We start from the raw sequence: 19,498 nt of genomic DNA on the forward strand, positions 1-19,498 counted from the left end.
AGATAGATCTCAATTATTTTTTATAACAGATATCTAACATGTTAAAGCTACATATTAACAATTAACAATTTTAAAAGCATAACCCAGTGTCAGAATTTTTATTTGATATATTTGTTTTTATGTCTGCTTCACTCATAACTTATTAAGGCCTTATGCAACAGTTTGGCTTTTTTGTGCTGTGATGTGACTTGTAAATTATTTATTTTGGAGGACTGTTGCACCACGAAAACAAGGTCAGAAATCAAAAGCGGGTTGTAGCACTGATAATGGATAGTCTGTGTGATTTCCCTTTAAAGCGCACATGACCTCATTTAGAGTAGAAGTGAAATGACATGTTGCTAATGCACCCATCACTACACAAATCCTGCACGATTAATTTCACCTAATCCATAATAATCTCTTTAGATTTTCACCACATAGAATTACTATTTCTTTATTTACTCCGCCGCTGTCTCGCTATTCCTGGTCTTAAAACGCACACAGGCACAACACAAACTCTCCCTCTCTCACACGCACACCACAGCCAGTGGCTCCAGCATTGTCTGGTTGCCTGGCAACTGCCGGCGTGGCGTGGTTGCTAGGGCCGTGTGGGAGGGGGGGGAGGTGATGCTGCTCTGATTTCCAGCTGAATTGAGGCAGTCAGTAGGGAGAAGCCCCCCTCTTCCAGTCGACACACAGGACTCTATTGAACAATAGAGCTGTGCCAGTGGGCCTGAGGCTAGTCAGACAAGCCCTTGTTCAGGGTCACACTGTGTTCATCCCACAGTCCTCCATGACTAATTAACTTACAGCGAAGAGTGTCGTTAGCACATTTGATGATGCATCCATCACTGGCACAGCCCAGGAATCTACATTAATGTGAGGTGCATTACTGGCAGCCTGCCATGTTGGCGCATTCAGAAAAAAAAACATGCAGAAGAAAAAGAGAAAGTGAGGTAGAGCTGCCACACGTAGGGCTGAGCACAGACAGTGCAGTCAAAACAGAGCTCAACTGCTGGACCTGGTGGGAAACATTTGCAGCTGTAACAAGGTTATGTGAAACCTGAGAACCTTTGACCATTATTAGCAGACTGCTGGCCTTCACAGCAGGTGGCAATGTTGACCAAAATTGTAGCTACATGAGGGGACAGAGGTAAAGTGACAGAGAGTTTGGATAATTTTTAAAGCTCCGTCTGAGACTACAATGAAAGGATGGACACATAAAATAACAAGAACAGGTTTTTATTAATATTTTGTAATACCATATATAATGCAATTGCATATCTTTGGCGAAAATAAATCTTATAAACATTTTATCAACAGAGGTTAGCATACAAAAACCAAAAAAGGTGTGTCGGTCCGATAGACATGGCAGACAACAGACACAAACTGATACTGGGTTGGCAGCTTTTTTCAAATGCAAGAAAATAAAAAAATGCTTATCATATCACACAATCCATATTCAATAACAATGAAGCATCAGAAGTTTGATTTGTATTGAGTCTTGGAGACTCACCCACAGACTCGTCTATTCTTTTGCAAGTGCTACAGAAAGAAGTCAATTATTTCTCTGTAGTTGTCCCAAATGTAGGTATGACTCTACACTGCAGCTGCCTGGGGACTGAGTTAGATCCAGTTTACAGTGATACTCAAAACAATTTATAACAACACCTGGAAGCATGAGTTATGAGTGGCAGTATTTTTTTTCAAATATTCTAATCTGTGATGAGATTGTGAGCTAATCTCCAATTTCTGACTACTTAATCCTAAACATAAAACAGGTGACAAATGTAAAAACAAACAAACATCAGCTTCATAGAATTCTACAGCACATGGGGAATCTATCAATCAATTCAATTCTAGACCCCCAGCTGTACATGGGTTTTGGCAACAAAGGGGTTTTTAGGATCAGTGTTAATTAATTGTCTTTTATCCAGCCTAACAAAAAAAGCAAAACAAAACATCAAGAAAACCTGGCAGTCATGGTTAAAATGAAAAAAATAAAATAAAATCAAAGACACCCGTTCTAAAGACAACCGACATTGGCAAAATACTTAGTCAATGTAACAAGAAAATAAAAATTAAAAGGTGTATTGCTGTAAAATTAACAATGAGAAGAAAAAAAACAAAATACTTATTGAGAGGAGTTCACAGGATGAGGAAAAGAATGTGCCTGGTTATTTGCTTCAAATGACCAGTAGTCGATAGAGTATGCATCAAAAAACAAATCCCATAAATTAAAGGTCATAAATAAGGTGATGATTAATGAACAATAATTTGTTCTTTTTTTTCACAGCTAAACAAGACCAGTGTATCCAAGTACTACTTCTGAGAAGTGCAGCTTAATCTGCAAAGAAGAGTTCCCACTCTAAAGTGACAGGAATAAACCAGAAGCATCGGTTAAGTCACTGTACTGACCAGTCATCTCCCATTTCCTGAAAACTCAAAAGCTTAACTTTTAATGTGGCAACAGGGGATAATAGTGACCATGGCCCTATTTGCAGGTTTTACATCAGTGGCACGACAACATGTTTGGCACTGACCATGCGTGCTATAGTAACAGTCACAGTGACACAATGTGAGCTAGTACTGCAGGTTATAGTTTTCAGATTGTTGCCCTTGTGCTCGTCCGTGCTACCTTGTGTTGTACTGTTGTGAGTGTGCAGCTTTAAAAAACAAAAAATTGTGGCCTTCTACATAAGTGGCTCACAACTTCCCCTCAGTGGACTGCATGCAATCAACTGACAATAAACGCTCCGTTTCACAGCTTGACAAGAAGACGTGCACTTCCTTATTTTGTTCTAGGAGGAAGAGCGAGGATAAAATGCTTAGTAGCCAGCCAGAACTGAGGGCACAACATGAAGGCAGCACAGGGTCTTCAGCATCTCGCCTGCGAGTGACTGCACACATAGAGTTCGGTTCTGTCTGGCTGGGACTACGCCGTTAACATTCTTCTTTGTGGAAAAAGCCACTTTGCCATGGATCTCTAAACGAAAACAGCACGCCTTCCTTCAAGTTGTGAATAAACTTGGCCACAAGATCAGCAAGGAGAAAATTACCTGTATAATCTGTCTGTATAAAGTCAATGAAACAAAAAAACAACACACAGATACAATGAAACTGCAAACCCAAATAATGAATCTGGATAACTGTGGAGGTTCATCACCCACTCCTATCCCTCACTATTAACCAGCTCCAGAAGCAAGAAGCAACCCAACGACACGGCTGCAGCAAGGAGCCTCACACAGCCGTCACACCAGTGTTTCACATTAACTGCAGCTGTATTTGTCAGTAGTAGAAAAGTGTTTAAGCATTTTCAGACTCTTCTCTCTTATCTCAGATTGGGGCTGAGGGTCGACATGCACTATGATACACAAAAATTAAAAAAAAAGATCTCTGGAGAACAGCCTATGAACACACAGTGAACTGCTGGCAACACACAGCAAGTGTTCACTCTGTCACCAAATGTGAGTATATGTTCTGTGTCTGCACGGTAAACTCTTAAAAACACAAACGAATGAAGGAGACTGATAGGATGAGCGGTGGATTCGCAAAAAAACAGAATAAACAGAATAAAAAAAAAATGTTGGCTGCACAAAACTGAGCGAAGTACTATAGCTAACTTTGCAACTAAATTTGGCAGTGGCAGAGTAATACTATCTCCACATCTTGCTAATCCTGAAACAGAGCTTGGAGCTCATGTGTAATAATTTTATCACATAACAAGATCATAATACTACTCCATTCATTCTCTTAATTGTAAAGTTTAACTAGCATACTTGACTCTTGAAATGCCACCTTGGAATAATGTCAGAAAGTTAAGGTTGTGGATTAATTATTGCAACTCTCATATAAGAGGGTTCATAGAGAAAGAACTCTTCAAAAGCAGTGGCTTTTTTTTCTTTAGCACAAAAAAAAGGAGAAACCGATAACACCAGGAGGTTAAATTTTTCTCTGTTACAAACATGCACTCATTCGCTTCATAAATAGATTCACTTGGAAGAGGATACAGGTTTGAGGAGGAAGCATGCAACGCTTTGTGTTATAAAACCTTCAGCTTTTTTCCATTTTGTCTTTCAGAGAGAAAAAAAAAAAAAATCTTGAATCACAATCTTCTAATCCAACAGAAGCAGGCAGGTCATTTTGGATGGGTATCTCGATGGCTCTCCATTGCCCCAACACCCACTCTCAGTAGTTAACCCCCCCCCCACTCCCCAAGTTACTCTATATGGCTTTGTTCTCCTGTGTGAACGATACTATTGCCATTTGTTTTGTTGGACAGAGATACTCCCAAACAAAAAAAGGCTCAAAATGGCCAATGAACGATCAGATAAGGAGAAGGAGGCACACTGGGACACACGATCAGGGGTCAGAGGTTAGGGTTCACAGGGTCCGGAGTCTTTTTGTGGGCAAAAGAAACTTTATTTCCTGTTAAGTTTTGTGCTCTTGACAGTGCGTTTGGAGCCCTCCATGTAGCTGCGTATACCGGCAAGGTGCAGCAAGGAGCCCGCCGCCTCCTTCAGCTCTTCGTCCAGCTCTGGTTTGACCTCACGTCGCGCCCTCTTACTAGTGGGCCACTTGACGGTGAGCGGTCGCCTTGAGGTCTGGTGGACGCCCCTCTCGTCCCAGAGGTCGGAGTCCTCGTCGCTGTGGAAACCTTCGCTGCCGGCGCGGCGTGACTGCCTACGATCGCAGCCTCCTTCGTCCAGAGAGGAAAGAGAGGAAGAGGATGAGCGGGAGGAGCAGCGCTGCAGGGCTACGCTGCTGTAGTTGTGGTCCTGCTTTGGATCACTGCTCACCAGGACAGAATCGGGTCGGGAAAGGTCCAGTGGGCTGTCAGAGTTGCCTGAGGAGAGCAGAGGAAGGAGAGAGGATTATAATTTTTCCGTGAAGTGTGAATATTGCATGTACAAATATGGTTGATTTAAAATAGGCTGTGGCCGACACTAAGTAAATCCTATGGTACTTCACACTAAAAAAGGAGAATTTACTCACAGCAAACAATACAGGATACAGCTTCAGCTTGTTTTGTTTACAGTAGAACAATAAAAGAGAACTAAGATTTGTTTTGGGCCAACAGGGGAAGCCTGAGTTAAAAATAGCCTGCCAACGCAAAATGAAAGCAAAATGAACGTCTGTGTGTTGTGTTCATATGAACAGTCAGCAGGTTCAATTATCAAAAAACACTCAAATAATGATTTCTGCAGCATTAATTGCACCGTAGAAATATTTTTTTACTCAATTGAACATTGAAGGAATAGTTCAGGATTTTGGGAATCAGGATTATTTGCTTTTTGGCAGAGAGATGATTTGGATCAGGAGCTTCCTTGAGTCTCAACTAGTTGCCTGGCAAATGCTGCCAGCCAAGAAGCGGTCCAGCACACAGCCCTCCATAAAACAAACTGTCATTGTTACACACTGTGAAACTAAGAAAACTGAAATTGAAAAGTTGTTAATTGTTGAGTGTTCGAGTTAGATTTTACCACTTTTGAGCCGAGCCAGCCTGTCTGTTTTTACCATGTTTCCAGACTTGGTGCTAAGCAAAGCTAAACTAGCCAGCTTAAAATGTAAAATTATTTCCTTTATATGTCTCTAAACAAACACAGGAAACACACGTATACATCACAAAATAAAGCACACAAAACAAAAGAGAGTTTAAGCAATGACAGGGTGGTATGTCAGGGGCAGGAGACACAGAACAAAAAGACCAGGTGAAAGTATGGCTACTTGTGGATTCTCTTACATGGGTCAACGTGGTGCCCAGGGGCAGAGTTTAAGAGCATCATGGCAGTGGCAGCATCAATGTCAGACTCTGGAAGAGGAGAGAACATGCATGATGATCAGTCCTACGATGTGATAGCATGGTAGCATGGTATCTCTGCTAGGACTGGATGGACAGGGTCCTTTCAGTAATTTTATACTAGACACGCAGTGACCCTTAAGTGCTTACTGAATGGACTGGATGTGCAGAAGATTCACAGAAACATACCGGAAGATAAATCCATGCCACTGATATTGAGAGTGCATCTGATCTCTTCAGACCTGACAAAGTGTCTAAAAGCCTCATAGCTCACTTCTGGGGCTCTAAATTATTAATGATTACAGTGAGACTGAGTGCTCGACACTGAGCACCAGCAGAACCTCTGCCTGTCGTCAAGGTTACGAATACAAGAGGCAGGCAGGGAGGGGTGGGGGGTGATGGGAAGACATCAACTGGGAGCTCTCAACATTATGGTCTACATGAGGCATCAATGACTTGAAAGCAACAAATCAAACCAATAGTTGAGGATAAAAGCACATGTGATGCTGAATGATCTGGGACTGCAATGTACGACAGCAACATAATACAAAATACTGCACAAACACAAGCTAAACAACTCCACTCTGTGCATCCACAGGTTCTCGGCTTTTATTGCACACACACACACACACACACATACACACAAATTAAAAACAGCAATAAGTCTCACCTTTGAATGAGCAGCCTTGTAGAAAGAGATGGCGAGGGGGTGAGGAGGCACTGCAAAAAAAAAAACATACAATGACTCAGATTTGGAGTGTAGAATTTTGATTTCTATAAAATATTAAAAATACATAATAATCAGACACACGCATAAAGTTCAAGTCAAGTCAAGAAAGTGCCTGATGAAAGTTTACCTGGGCGGGGAGGCGGGTGGTGTGCAGAAGGCATGCGCGGCTGGGAAGTGCTGCTTCTTAAGGGCTTGCATTAGGTTGGGCCGGTACTCAGGGTCAACACACCAGAGAGAACCTTTTCCACTGGCCTGTAGCACAGAGGGGACAAAGTAAGAAAGTCTTCCTGGATATTATAGATGTGTATTAAATGTATTTAGGTTGGTGGTTTAACTATATTTCACCAAAATTGAAGAAACCTTTTGAACTTTTCCTTCAACTTAGATTTCTAAGGCATAATTTATTACATTAGCACATGCAGTGCCCATGTGTATTCCCATGATGTAAACAAACCATGAGCTTGTAAAATCATTCCTTCAGTTCACTACCAGCAATATATTAAAAATTCTATGTGAGACACAACAATCAAAGAACTGTTGGCCTGTGCAGCTGAACACATAAACATCAGTTCAGCATCATTATTTATCAGAAAAAAAGAAAAGTGTGACCTGAACCATTTACTGTACACTGTGGAAATGCACTTCATTTCCAGATAACAACTCTGAGCTTCACTGCTCCATTTAAGCCAGAAATGATCTAACTGCATTAGTTTTAAATGAATTAATGAGAGTTCCAGAAGATTTTCAGCTGGATAACTGCTACATACAGACAATTCATTAGAATAATGAATGTTGATAACTTCAAGCGATGATTCTGTGCATCCCTAACAAAAGGCTTAAAATTTAGCAATTGCAAAACAACGAATTCCTTAACACCCTCAAGCATTAGGAAACATTTGCTCGACAGCACTTTGGGAACAATGAATGTGTCTGCCAGTGATGTGTGTACGCCAGTCTGTAAAATGCCACTTTATCTGATGGTGGTGTATTTTTGCCCAGTCTGGGAGAATAGAGTGAGGGAGGGAGGAGAATAACCTTGACTCAGATTACCAACCAGCCCTGATGCAGGAAGAAGGAAATGTCTCCATGGCAACGGAAACCACCAGCCAGTGTCATGTGAAACTGGTGCTGGTCTCTCAGCAGATGAAGAGCTCATGCTGTGCACCTGCATGCTGAGCGGCCTGCTACGCACCGTGTTGCTACTCACTGAGAGCTAACTGCCATCCTCTGCCTCCCAAGGTGGGAAAATAGCAGGTCTTAGCCAGGTGACGGGTAAACCACACCTCCGATCCTGATGACGTAGGTTAACTGACATTGAGTGTTAAGCTGTTAACACCCAACATGTTTTCTACAAGCTTTAACTCAGTGCTGCCTATTTAGTCAGGAAAAACAGAAGAATACATATCATTATGTTCCTCACAACTATTAGCAAGTTAATATACAATTTCACACCACATATTTTCCATTCGGTCTGCAGGAATGTTTGCACAGCCGATACAATGTGTGTTTTTTCCATGTATGCAGGAAACAAAAATGAGATCTGAATCTCTGCCAGACTGTGATTGTCTACCTGGACTCATTGTCTAAAAACTCCTCTCCACTCACAGTTACATTCCTGCTTTGTGACATTTAGACCTGTAGGAGAAGTCTCTAGTTAAAATAGATGTACTACTCTACAGTGCTCCAGGAGGGTATTATCTTTGTGTGCAGTGTTTACCTTTCCTGAAGGAGTATCTGTGACCTTGACTGGATTCCACACTTATCACAGCCGAGACAGAGGTCCCTGCAGTTGTGTATAGTCTCGGACACGGACACGAGCTGCACTACAGCTTAATGCTGTTCACTGGCCATTTTTTGCTACACAAAAACACACTTTGGGCCGTGGAATTGATAATATCACATCATAAAACAACAGATGACACAGACATAACAGCTGTGAAGCCACTTTATTAACATACCTTTCCCAAACTCCTTTCGACCTTGCGGAAGCATTTGTTCAGGGATAAGTTGTGACGGACTGAGTTCTTCCATCCAGTGGGAGCGTTGGAGAAATAAGGGAAGTGCTCGAGAATCCAGCCATAGATTTCTTTAACAGGTAAAGACTTGCTGGGAGACTGCTCAATGGCCATGTAGATAAGCAAGGAAAATGAAAAAGGAGGCTTAGACTTCAACGAGTCCCGCTCTCTGCCTCTGCTGTGTGATGATGATGAGGAGGAGGATGATGGCCCCTGATTGGGTCCGTAATCTCCCTCTATGTCAAAGAGAGGACTGCCACTTGGCTGTGCCTCTGGACCTCCCAGAGTGAAGTTCTGAAGCAGGTTCTCATGGAGCCAGTTGAGGTTTGTGAGCTCCTCATCCTCGTTACCTCCTGTACGATCCACGCTAGTTGCCAGCGGACTGGATGCACATTCCGCTTCAGGCAGTGTCCCGACACCACAAACACCTCTGAGCCCTGTCCGCTCCTCTTGCATACCCGGAATTTCCGTTTTCTTATCTGGTGACATCCCAATGATTGGACCCATTAAATCAAAGAGGTCTGGAGAGAGGAAAGAAGAAGAAATAAAGGTCAAACAGCTTATCCACAGCATCAAAATCTTAGTTTTTGATAGTAAGTGAAAACATAGCTGGCAGTCTGAAATAACTGGATGTGACACATTGGAATGATGTGCTCTTCCGAGCGTTGACCTTGTTTTCTTAAGTTTCCCTGGGGGCACACCCCCTGCAGCTCTGACTGTCTGCCTCTATTGCACTTCCTGGCCCTCTCGCTGCCCCTTCTCCTCCATGTCTGGTGAGGACGGAGAGGCTCTCAGCGCACCCCTCCTCTTGACTGCAACTGAGGACCTTTGAGGACATCCTCTCAAACAACTGAACTGACTTAAGGCTCCACTCCTTAACGCCCACCTCATTGGAGACAAGACCCAGCTGCTTGTTATGTGTAAATGAGCATGAAACCATCCAATGACTGAGGAATGAGTGTAAGCCCTCCATCTTAAGAGTGGATGATGGCTCTTAGAGGTTGATCTGCATTCAGCCAGGATCAAGTCTCAATTTTTCACATTAAGTGAAGAGGCTACAAACCCAAGACTTGTCAGTCATTTAACAGCGCAAGGAAATTCAATATGCCAGCAGCCCTTTGTCATTAACAAATCCCACCTAAGTATCATTATTATTAAGATATGGACTGTGAAAAAGCATCTCAAACAACAGCAGATCCTTTAAAAGTTTTACTTACAGCAGACGTATGTTGTGCAAAGAGAGAGTTGATCTTGCCTGCAGAGACTATTATTGATAATTAAACGTGAACTTACCATTATTTAAAAATAAGATTTATTTAATAAGAATAGAAGGGATAATTCAACGGTAAATACAAGCAGTGGTTTTTGCATGCTGCTTGGTGAGACCAAGCACACAAAGAGACCACTCTTTGTCTCAGCTCACAACAAGCTTTATGTCCTCGGTGTCACCATGACAACCATGCCGTCCCTTCAATTAAGAGCAGAAATCCCACAAACAACAGTCAATAAGAAAATGAGTAATCCATGCTGGCTGACTCTGCCTCAGACAACCACTGAGAAGCCCCCCGTAACAAATAGCTCCTGCTGTACATGAGTGTGGACAGCAGATGTCCCGGTTCTGGGGTGGTCTAAGCAATCTAGGTGATCTGGATCCAGACTGACATGGGAGTAGTATTGGAGAAACACACAGTGTGGTGGATAGGCATGTCTTTTTATTTCTGCGATAAGATAAGAACTGGGTCAAACTCGAGAGTGTTTGCACAGCGGCTAAGACCGGAGAGGGAGTGTACACACACACACAAATCAGTTTATCAAAGCCAGTCAGCAAGGACAGGAGGGGGAGAAAGGAAGCATTAGTGCATTTACAGAATGACCCTTCAACTCTCAATGAGGGGATAAACATATCTGACAGATCCTATTTTGGTTAAGAGTGACATCTAAGTCTAAGGTCATGAATTCTTCAGCCTTAAAAGCATATATATTGTGTATTAGTTTCCGAAATAAGTACATCCAAGCTGCTCTATATGTGTCCCATATTTATCCTGCATTCTGTCCATCAGTCCTCTGTTGTAGTGCATATGTCAGCACCAATGACTTCTCCTTGTGCACTGCATATAGCGCTTCTGTGATTTTGATCACCAACAAAAAGAAAGCAAGTCAATGAGCTTTCCAGGGCAAAGTCAAAGGGGCAGAGGCAGCGTGAACATAGGAAGAGATAACAATGATAGAGATCCTTTTATAGAGCAAGACAGACAGAATGAACAAGAGACCGGGAGAAAGACAGAATAAGAGAGAGCCAGCTGAGACTCAGTGGTAGTGAGGTAGCTAGGCTATGCAAGTTAACTACAGTCTAGGATGAATCACAGCTCTCTGCTGTAGAGCAGTAGAGCAAGTAGAGCAATCGGCTATGTCAGCCTGCAACAGAACTGCCCATTTGTGTTAAAAGAAAATCTCTGTGCAAGACATGAGAAAACAGATATCTCTTGACAAGAAAGACAGTTCCCTCTCCTGAATATACAAACAGTGAGGTGACCAAGCCGAGAGACAAGTCTGCACTTCAGAGGAAAATATGATTCATGCATCCAAAAAACACTGCAGTCTATATTTATGTTCACTTTATTCAGTCAAGATCGTCCCAAAAAGAAATCATCTAATATAAATTTAAACACATTTAGCCGTGTGTATAAACCAAACACCCAGAATGTCCACAGGCTTTTCACACTAATGCAGACTACTGAGCAAATGACAAAGCCCTACGTCAAGTTGGTCTTTGTGAGTTTAATTTAAGGAATGTGTTACCTAATAAACTGAGAAGACAAATAAGTAGGTTACAATAAACCATGAGCCAACACAGGTGTGGTCAAAAATAGCCTCCACTACATTAAGTCCATTGATTAAAAGCTGTGGTCAAAGCGTTTTCCAGAGTCAGCAGTAAACACTCGTTCTTCCAAAAGGCCATGATTGACTGCCTGTGAACTTAATTCAGTTTTATGGCTCAGAGAAGCAAAGAAATTATAGGATGGATAAAGTGTCAGAGGAATGATTAACCCCAGAGCACAAGAGAGCTTCACCTCAGTCCTTCTTCACAAACTTGACCCCTCAGCTGGGCCTTTGGGTGCCAGAGAAAGCTTATCCTCTTTAGAGTAGCTCCTCTAGATGACTGTCATTTGAATATCAACAAAAAGGCAGAGTGGACGGATGAGAAAGCTGTCTTGCATCCAGCCAAACACAGGAAGTGTTTTGCCATGACTGCAGCTGGTCAATTACCACTGCTGCTGCAATGATCGCAGTTATCATTGCTCTTATGAAAAGGCATCAAAGAGAGGCGGCTGGGAATGCAATGAATAATGGGACACTAGAGTGGAAAGAGTGGAGAGGGGAGTGGGAGCTAATAAGCAGGACTGGCCTGTTGACTGCTGCTCATGCTTGAAAATACACCAAAGCTGCAACTGTGCTGACCTGATGGCTCATCTGCAAGTTAAAATAGCCCTGCGCACCGCCAGCCTCATCATATTCATGTGCAAACAGGCAGGCTAACAGCAGGTGCCAAGGCACATTTTCCCCCTTTTCAAACTGCTCTTTTATCCTGTTAAGCACTTAGCCTATTCAGAAAATACACAAAGACATATGGAGATAGCTTTAAGTGGCAAATCAATCTGTTGATGTGTCAAATATGTATGGGGGAATGTACAGGAGATGGTAGCAGCATTAAAATGAAGAGGTGCTGGTTTTTTTAATTTTTTTTTTGAGGTGTTTGCTAAAAGAGACTCTCACAATCGGGACTCAGTTGCCACGGCAGCCAATGTTGTAAGGGAAGCAATTGTGCTCATGTCTGTGCATGAAGAGAGAGCTAATGTGGGGAGATCAATACAGGCGGAAAATGCTGAGGCCAGCAGTCTGCTGCCGCTCTCCACAAACCTGTCTGACAAAGAAGAGTGGGAAAGGCCACTGCCAACCTGGATGTCATGACACCACTGACTGTCATTAAGGTACACTTCGTAACTCAAAAAAGCTTGTTTTTCAAACAAATCATTTTCATTTTGTGTCTGTTCTGAAGACAAAGATTTCGACTCCACACAAGCTATGTTTGTAACTGTTGTAAGTTCAAGCGCCACACCCTCTTCGCATGAAATAAACCAGTTGACACAAACCAGTTACACCTCTGTAACAGATACACAAAGGTGTGTCGCAAAGCCCCATGGTGACAGCTGTTATTTGAAACCCTAACTGATATTTAGGTGACTACCCAGTCTGGCTAAAGCTCGAAAAATGTGAATGAGACAAAGGAGGACTGAGTTAGAGTGGGAGAGAGAGAAAAAAAGGCTGTTCCAGAGCGAGGTAGCCAAGTGGCCTGGTCTTTTATTTTATGGGAGGGTCAAATAATGTCATGACAAATAAAGCATCCATTAATGTGAAGGTTAATCAGGCTACTGTTGAAGCATGCCTAAATGATACATTTTTAAATAAAACACAACTCTGTGGATTTAAAAGATACAACACAGCGTCCACAAATGAAAAGGCGTGCACAAAGCATTACAACTGGCCCCACACTCTGCCTGTACAAAGGAGCAGTTGTTTTGCTCTAGTCATGTTTCCGAAGCACTCAGTATTCACCTCGTAGTTTCAAACAGAGGACCGGGGGGGTGGGGGGGTGGGAAGGAAACACCTCCTGCCTGTTGAGGAAGTTCATTTTCAGAAAACAGACTTCACACACAGACAGTAAGGCAACAAAAACACTGGACTCGAGCAGCAACAGACCAAGAGTCGCAGTATTTACTTTGGGAATCTACAAATTCCATCAGCGAGTAGCTTAGAGACAGCTGACAAACACCCAGCTCGACCCTCATGTATTGACTAATGCAATTACTCTGACAAAAACAAGCAATCAAATCAATAGATAATGGTTCTGTTCATGTTCATTGAGCTCACACTATGATGACTTTAAACTCAAACACACAAGACTGACTTTGTCAACAGAGGTGAGGCCTTCCAAAGTACATGCCAGCCCCCAGCCGACACTGAAACCTTATCACTTGGGTCATGTGTCTGTAAGTTCAGTGTACCAACACTCACAACCAATCAACATACACATCAACCCCAGTAACTGTCATAAACTGCCACTTGGCTAGCTTTATGCCTGTAAATTCAGGGCATGATTCATTAAAAGGAGAGTTTTACTTTTATGAATGTGTCTTTAACAGTCCAGTTAAGGTTTTATCATAAGCCCTTCCAGGAATGTTCTCTGTATGAGATTATGTTCCATGTAAATACGACAAGAGTTAGCGGAGGGAAAGTCTGTGTACAAGAATCCACCCTCTAAGGAAATTAAATGGCAAAATCCTTCCTGCAATCACAATCAAATCATACAATTCTACCATGTCGAAAAAAACTGGGGAACACAGCACACAAAGCACCTTATATTCTAAAAATGAAAATATTAACAGAGGTATTTGAACAGAATATGCTTGTAGCTGTAGCCATAAAACATAAAAGTTTTGGGCTCTTCTTCAAGCTATCTGCAGTCTTATACTCACTCAGTTCTGTGGTACACCAGCAGCTTTAATAAATCTTTAAAAGCCTTTCTATCTTAATTAGAAGTACAAAACCTAAATTTTAGCTCCAATTTCTGTTGCCAGAACTATCAAGTTAAAATGCCAGTTAACCATTTTACTCATTAAGCATGGGGATACACATTCTTAGTGCCACTCTGTTACAGATTTTTATATATTTACACTTATGATCCAGATGTCAATGCCAGACTTCATCTAGACATATTTACATAGAGAATTATTTGGAGTGCCTTTTTCATTATTTTGATATTGTCATTTAATATGACACCCTCATATCCTAGATACTCTTGATCATTTCCCCACAAGCTGGTCAGCCTGCATTGCTGTTGTCATACTGCCATCAATTAAATAAATCCCGTTAATTCAGCAGGAGGGGGGGAGAGACAAAGACCCATTGTGGACACAGGCGTCCGTCCCTCTTCCTTTCTCTCAATCAAGGAAACGGTCGCATCAGTGTTGCCTTCAGTGAGGCGGGTCCTAATGGGCTGTGTCTGGAGTCTACCCTGTCAGAAATGAGACTGGCACAGGGGGTTAGAGAGGGGCAGGGAAGAGAAAGAGGGAGGCCGCTCAACATAGTCAGTGCCTGACCAATCATAAGATGTAAAGCAACCACTGGAGGGGTGCCACAATAACAATTTAAACACTGCACAGGCGCACAGAGGCTTAAAGGTAAAACTGATTTTCATTTTTGCTCCAACTGTTGGTTGTGTTGTTCAGTTTTACAGCAATAAGTACAATAATGATGGCACCTGAAAAATATTGACAAAAGTGGAAAGCGTATGGCATAAACATATGATATATTTTAGCTGAACAGAAATCATTCAGGAAACACCAAAAGAACAAACAGGTTAATCATCAGAACAAAACAAACCCATGACCAGAGAAGCTAAAAGAAAGGAGGCAGCGCATGTCTCTTCAGTCATTTACATTTGCAACTCAAATAGAGCTCCCACCTATGTTTGATCAGCAGAATGTCACATACCCAAAACAGCAGACTACAAACTAGTGGGGATGTCCCACCTTCCAAACCACACAGAGCCTGTGAGTGGGTGATCACTCAAGCAAACAAGTCTGACGGGTCTATATGTCAACAGTCAGCTCACGGATTAGTGACTGATCTCAAGTAAATATGTGTTCAATATCAGGGTCTTCCCTATACAGCCTCTATGTGTTTCTGTAGAGTCCCTTAAGTTTGAACCAACATTAAAAAGGCAACAATCACAGTTGGGATGCAGTGATATGTTATGTGACACATGCTCATCATTAAGATTCTCACATACTTTCCTACATTTAAACAATATATGCAAGCTATTGTCTCAACAAAGAATAAAGTTCAAACTTTTACCACTTTTTATGGAAGGTGACTATCGCAAGAGAGAAATGAAAAGCCTTGCTAACAGATAAAATAATATGTACATGTTCACTATTCATATGTGTACACGTATATAATGTATATTGTTTTCTAGCAGCTAGGAAATATAATCTCCAAATGTACATTACCCTAGAATAATAGGAGAAAGACAGATTTCAACAACACGTTCTGCCTAAAATACCAAGAAACCATGAAATGATGAACATCACATGCAGTTAACAAACTGCATTTTTTTCCCCATTTCAAGTAACTCTGTAAAACCACTGCAATACGCACACTTCCTTATTCTGCCAATCATCACATTATTCAGCCTCTGAGGGCTACATGAATCCAACTCTTTTAAACAGTGAAATCGAAGTCATGAATGACTCAGTAATGACTGGGCTTTCAGAAAACTGTGTGCTATATAAACCTTTGAGCTTTTCTATTTAGCCATTTCATGAAAAAGCAAGTTTATTGTGTGTTAAGCAATCTCTAGCATTTCTGCCACATGGGCAAGCTTTCGTAACACAACTGCAAACTACTGTCACTCACACATCCACAAAGAACATGGTGGATTTTAAGAGGACACAGCCTTTCATTTGGTCCAGGTCAGAGTACACAATTCTGTGATAAGACTGATTACATGGCAACAGGATTGTTTTAAGCTACAGACTCTGTCACTCTACCTCACAACAACATCCAATCATAAATACCTCCATTTGTATAGAAGTGCATTATATTTAACATGCTGTGACATTTGCATGGGAGCAAAATGTACTTTGTACATTAGAAATTTATTCAGTATATGCTGTGTGTTGTGGCGCTCCTTTGCATTATTGTTATGCATTCTGTGTGGAACTTCTTCCTGTTCTGTCATCAGTACAGTACAATGGAGCAACTTCTCAAAAATGACACCAACGTGTTTATCAACTTGTGAAATGAAGTGTGGCATTCAAGACAAGCTTGAGATATACTTGATACCTCTGCGGGCACCACTGTGTTCCCCGAGTGGTGTAAAAAAAAACAACCTAATAATGTGACAGAAATGTCATCAATCTATACATTGAAGTTCATCAGGATAAATACAACATCTGATGTCAACTAATAAAAGTTTCTCAATGTAGACAGTAGGGTTTACCATTAGGAATATATGACAAAGCTTTCAAATGATCTCATGACTTATGGAATTAATTCTCAAACTGGCTAGGACATTATTATTTCAATTTCTCTTCTACCTGCACTACTAGCAGACCTACAGGAAAAAGGTCAGAAATATTTACTACCTCCTATTTAACGTGTGACTTATGTAAAAAAAAGAACCCCAAACCTGTCATTTTTCAGTGCCTTATATTTATTTTTTTTATTTTATTTTAGATACTGTATTAATCCCAGAGGGAAATTCTTTACGGCTGCTGCCAAGCAGTGTCATACAATGACTAGCAAGGCGCGCCACAGGCTAGGGTGAAGTGTCTTGCCCAAGAACACACAACAGTGACTAGGGAGTTGGGATCAAACCACCAACCTTCCAGTTACTAGACAACCCTGCTATACCACTGCGCCACTGTTGTCCCGTTATAGGCCCGTTTCATCAATTTCAATAACCTTGTGATGATTCACGTCTAAAATAATGAACAGAATCAGCATCAAAGCTATTTCAGATCAGTATAGACACATTACTGCAAGCTGTATTTTTAGAAACAAATGTCAGTAAAGTCAGGACAGCATCATCTATTCTGGGAGGCAACAGTTCTTACCCTTCAGAGGCTCCTGCACATGCAAACATGTACTACAAGAAGAGACAACAGATGGTTCAACCTACAATATGACCATGGAGATTCTGCCAATAAAAATAATGGCAGACTGACAACATCTGTTTCTTTTTTGTCTTTTTTTGTCTGACCCATAAGCTCCTGTTGTCTACTACTTAACAACTGTCACACAAAAATAGGAGGGATGTTAAAACTGGCCAAAAAAAGAAATGTCCCATTAGTTTTGTGTTAACTATACACCCCAAAAAAAAAAAAAAACCAAAAAAAAAACCTCAGACTAATGAATTTTAGATGAGCTTTTCCAGTCCAGTAAATGCACTACAGGCAGAAAAGACTGGAGAGGGTAGGCTTTGACAGACACGTGGAAAAACATGAAGTATATGTAAGTCTATTCAATAGTCTATTCATCAAGGATATACTATTGGAGTAAAGGGAGATATTTTCCCTACACTCTGACATTGTTTGTAGAGCACTCTGTATCTGGGACAATCTTGTGATAATCCATTACATCATGTGCTTAGCTAGCCAGTGTAGCCTCACAACCTCTGGTACCATCGGCATATACCATGAAATATTCAACTATTTATAGATATGAGAGACAGATATATGTCTTACATTACCACTAGAAGAAAAAAAAAATAGGATTAAATATCGTCGTCTTCTACAAGTTGAGAGACGCGACATCCATGGTCGCTGAATGAAACAATGAGCGTAAAAGCCAGCGGAAAAGATAAGCTGAAAGTGCTGTTAGCAAAGAAAACTGATATGCTTTATAGCTGGTGCCGAGTACACTCACACACAACCACAAGCAGTACACAACGAGGAATACAAAGTTACGCGTAATGACGTGGTCTATTGCACAACATTTCCTGACACACGGGACTCGTTACGAAGTAAACTTACCTCCTCTTTGTTAACTTTATTTTGTTTGACATAAACTGAAGTAAGTTCACTTGATATAACATTACCGACGTTAGCAAAGTAGCGTTAGCAGTCGCTCGATGGGTCAGTGAGGGGGTAAATCTGCCGCTAGCTTTAGCATAGCATTTTAGACTACGAAGAGTGGTATAATATTGATATCTTCATATTTCGAACAATAGCCAGTTACTCTGTGATATAAGCACACAACTCTACCCTTCAAGCTTCGACCCCCAGAGAGGAAATAGAGAAGTAACGTTAACATTAGCTAGCTGGCCACATGCTGTCGCTTGATCTGCCATGCTGGCTGCTCTAAGCAAAGTCACTTGACCACATTTACTTTTAGCTTGTTCGAAACAGGCTCGTATCCAGCCGAAGAATATTTAACCAAAGCGAATACAAGAGGGAAAAAAAACAATGAAATACTTACAATCATGCACGGCGTGCCTCGGTGCGTTATGTTTAAAGACACGTCTGCGTGCAGTTTATTCAAATGTCTGTGTCTCACACAATGTCAGAGATCAGATCAGCAGCTGCTTCCTCCATACACGCAGCGCGCAGATCACACAGCGCACAGCAACGCTACCAAACCCCTTGCCGTCGTCATGGCAACAGGTCCACTTCAGCCAATCAAAACCCCTCCCCTCCTATCTCCCCTGGCAACTGCCGCAGCGCAGGAGCTCCGCGAACGCGCACGCCATCCAATTTTTGCATCGTGCAATGTGCTTTCACTTTTATCACCAGCTGCTTGTAACGTAACCTACGGGAAGGAAAAAAGGATTCATTGAATAAGATTGTATTACTGACAACAAGGCAGTGATAGGCTGGGGTGTTAATAATTGTTAATAAGTGTGTGAGCGATCAAACCGGAGGGGTCCCACACACACACACACACACACACACACCCCGCGTTATTTAGGCTGCACAAACACCTCGGGGCGGAGAGAAGGGATGTGTCACCACACCCAGCCTCGTGACGATAGTGGACCCTCAACAGGGCCCCTCCTAGAGTAAACGATCATACAAGGAGCTAACGTGACCCGTGGATACACAACAGACGCATGCTGGTTAACGCCAGAGCCCACAGACAAAACAAAGAGGGGAAAACATGACAGAAAAAGAACTACTGTGTAGTTTTTTTTTTCTTACAACTCATGATGCTCTGTGCGTGTGGGGGAAAAAAGTCAAAATCACACATGCCTGTTATTTATATGATGTGCTTTTATAGCTAAAAGAGACTGTGAGTGAGCCCAGCAGCTCAGTCTCTGTGCTGTATCTTAGCCTGGCTATCTGTGGAGTGCAGCTTTACTGGCCAACTGACTTCACACCAAACTGTAACTTTCACATAATGGTAATACCTTAC

General features: G+C 41.8%; 1 protein-coding gene across 2 annotated transcripts; it reads right to left on the reverse strand.

Annotated features, from left to right (window-relative positions):
• Positions 1-1,205: 1,205 nt before the first annotated feature.
• foxn2a (forkhead box N2a) lies at positions 1,206-18,756 on the reverse strand. Of its 2 annotated transcripts, XM_028424327.1 has the most exons (7): positions 18,566-18,755; positions 8,468-9,045; positions 6,637-6,761; positions 6,450-6,499; positions 5,723-5,791; positions 4,779-4,825; positions 1,206-4,678 (listed from the first exon to the last, which is right to left on the reverse strand). In XM_028424327.1, exons 2-7 carry the CDS (start codon positions 9,029-9,031, stop codon positions 4,499-4,501), a joined length of 1,035 nt encoding a protein of 344 aa, XP_028280128.1. In that variant the 5' UTR covers positions 9,032-9,045; positions 18,566-18,755; the 3' UTR covers positions 1,206-4,498. The 2 variants fall into 2 exon arrangements, with proteins under 2 accessions (XP_028280128.1, XP_028280127.1); XM_028424326.1 differs by having other exon boundaries at positions 1,206-4,825; positions 18,566-18,756.
• Between the last annotated feature and the right edge of the window lie 742 nt (positions 18,757-19,498).

The sequence above is a fragment of the Parambassis ranga genome, chromosome 15, assembly GCF_900634625.1.
Source record: "Parambassis ranga chromosome 15, fParRan2.1, whole genome shotgun sequence".
NCBI classification, from domain to species: Eukaryota; Metazoa; Chordata; class Actinopteri; family Ambassidae; genus Parambassis; species Parambassis ranga.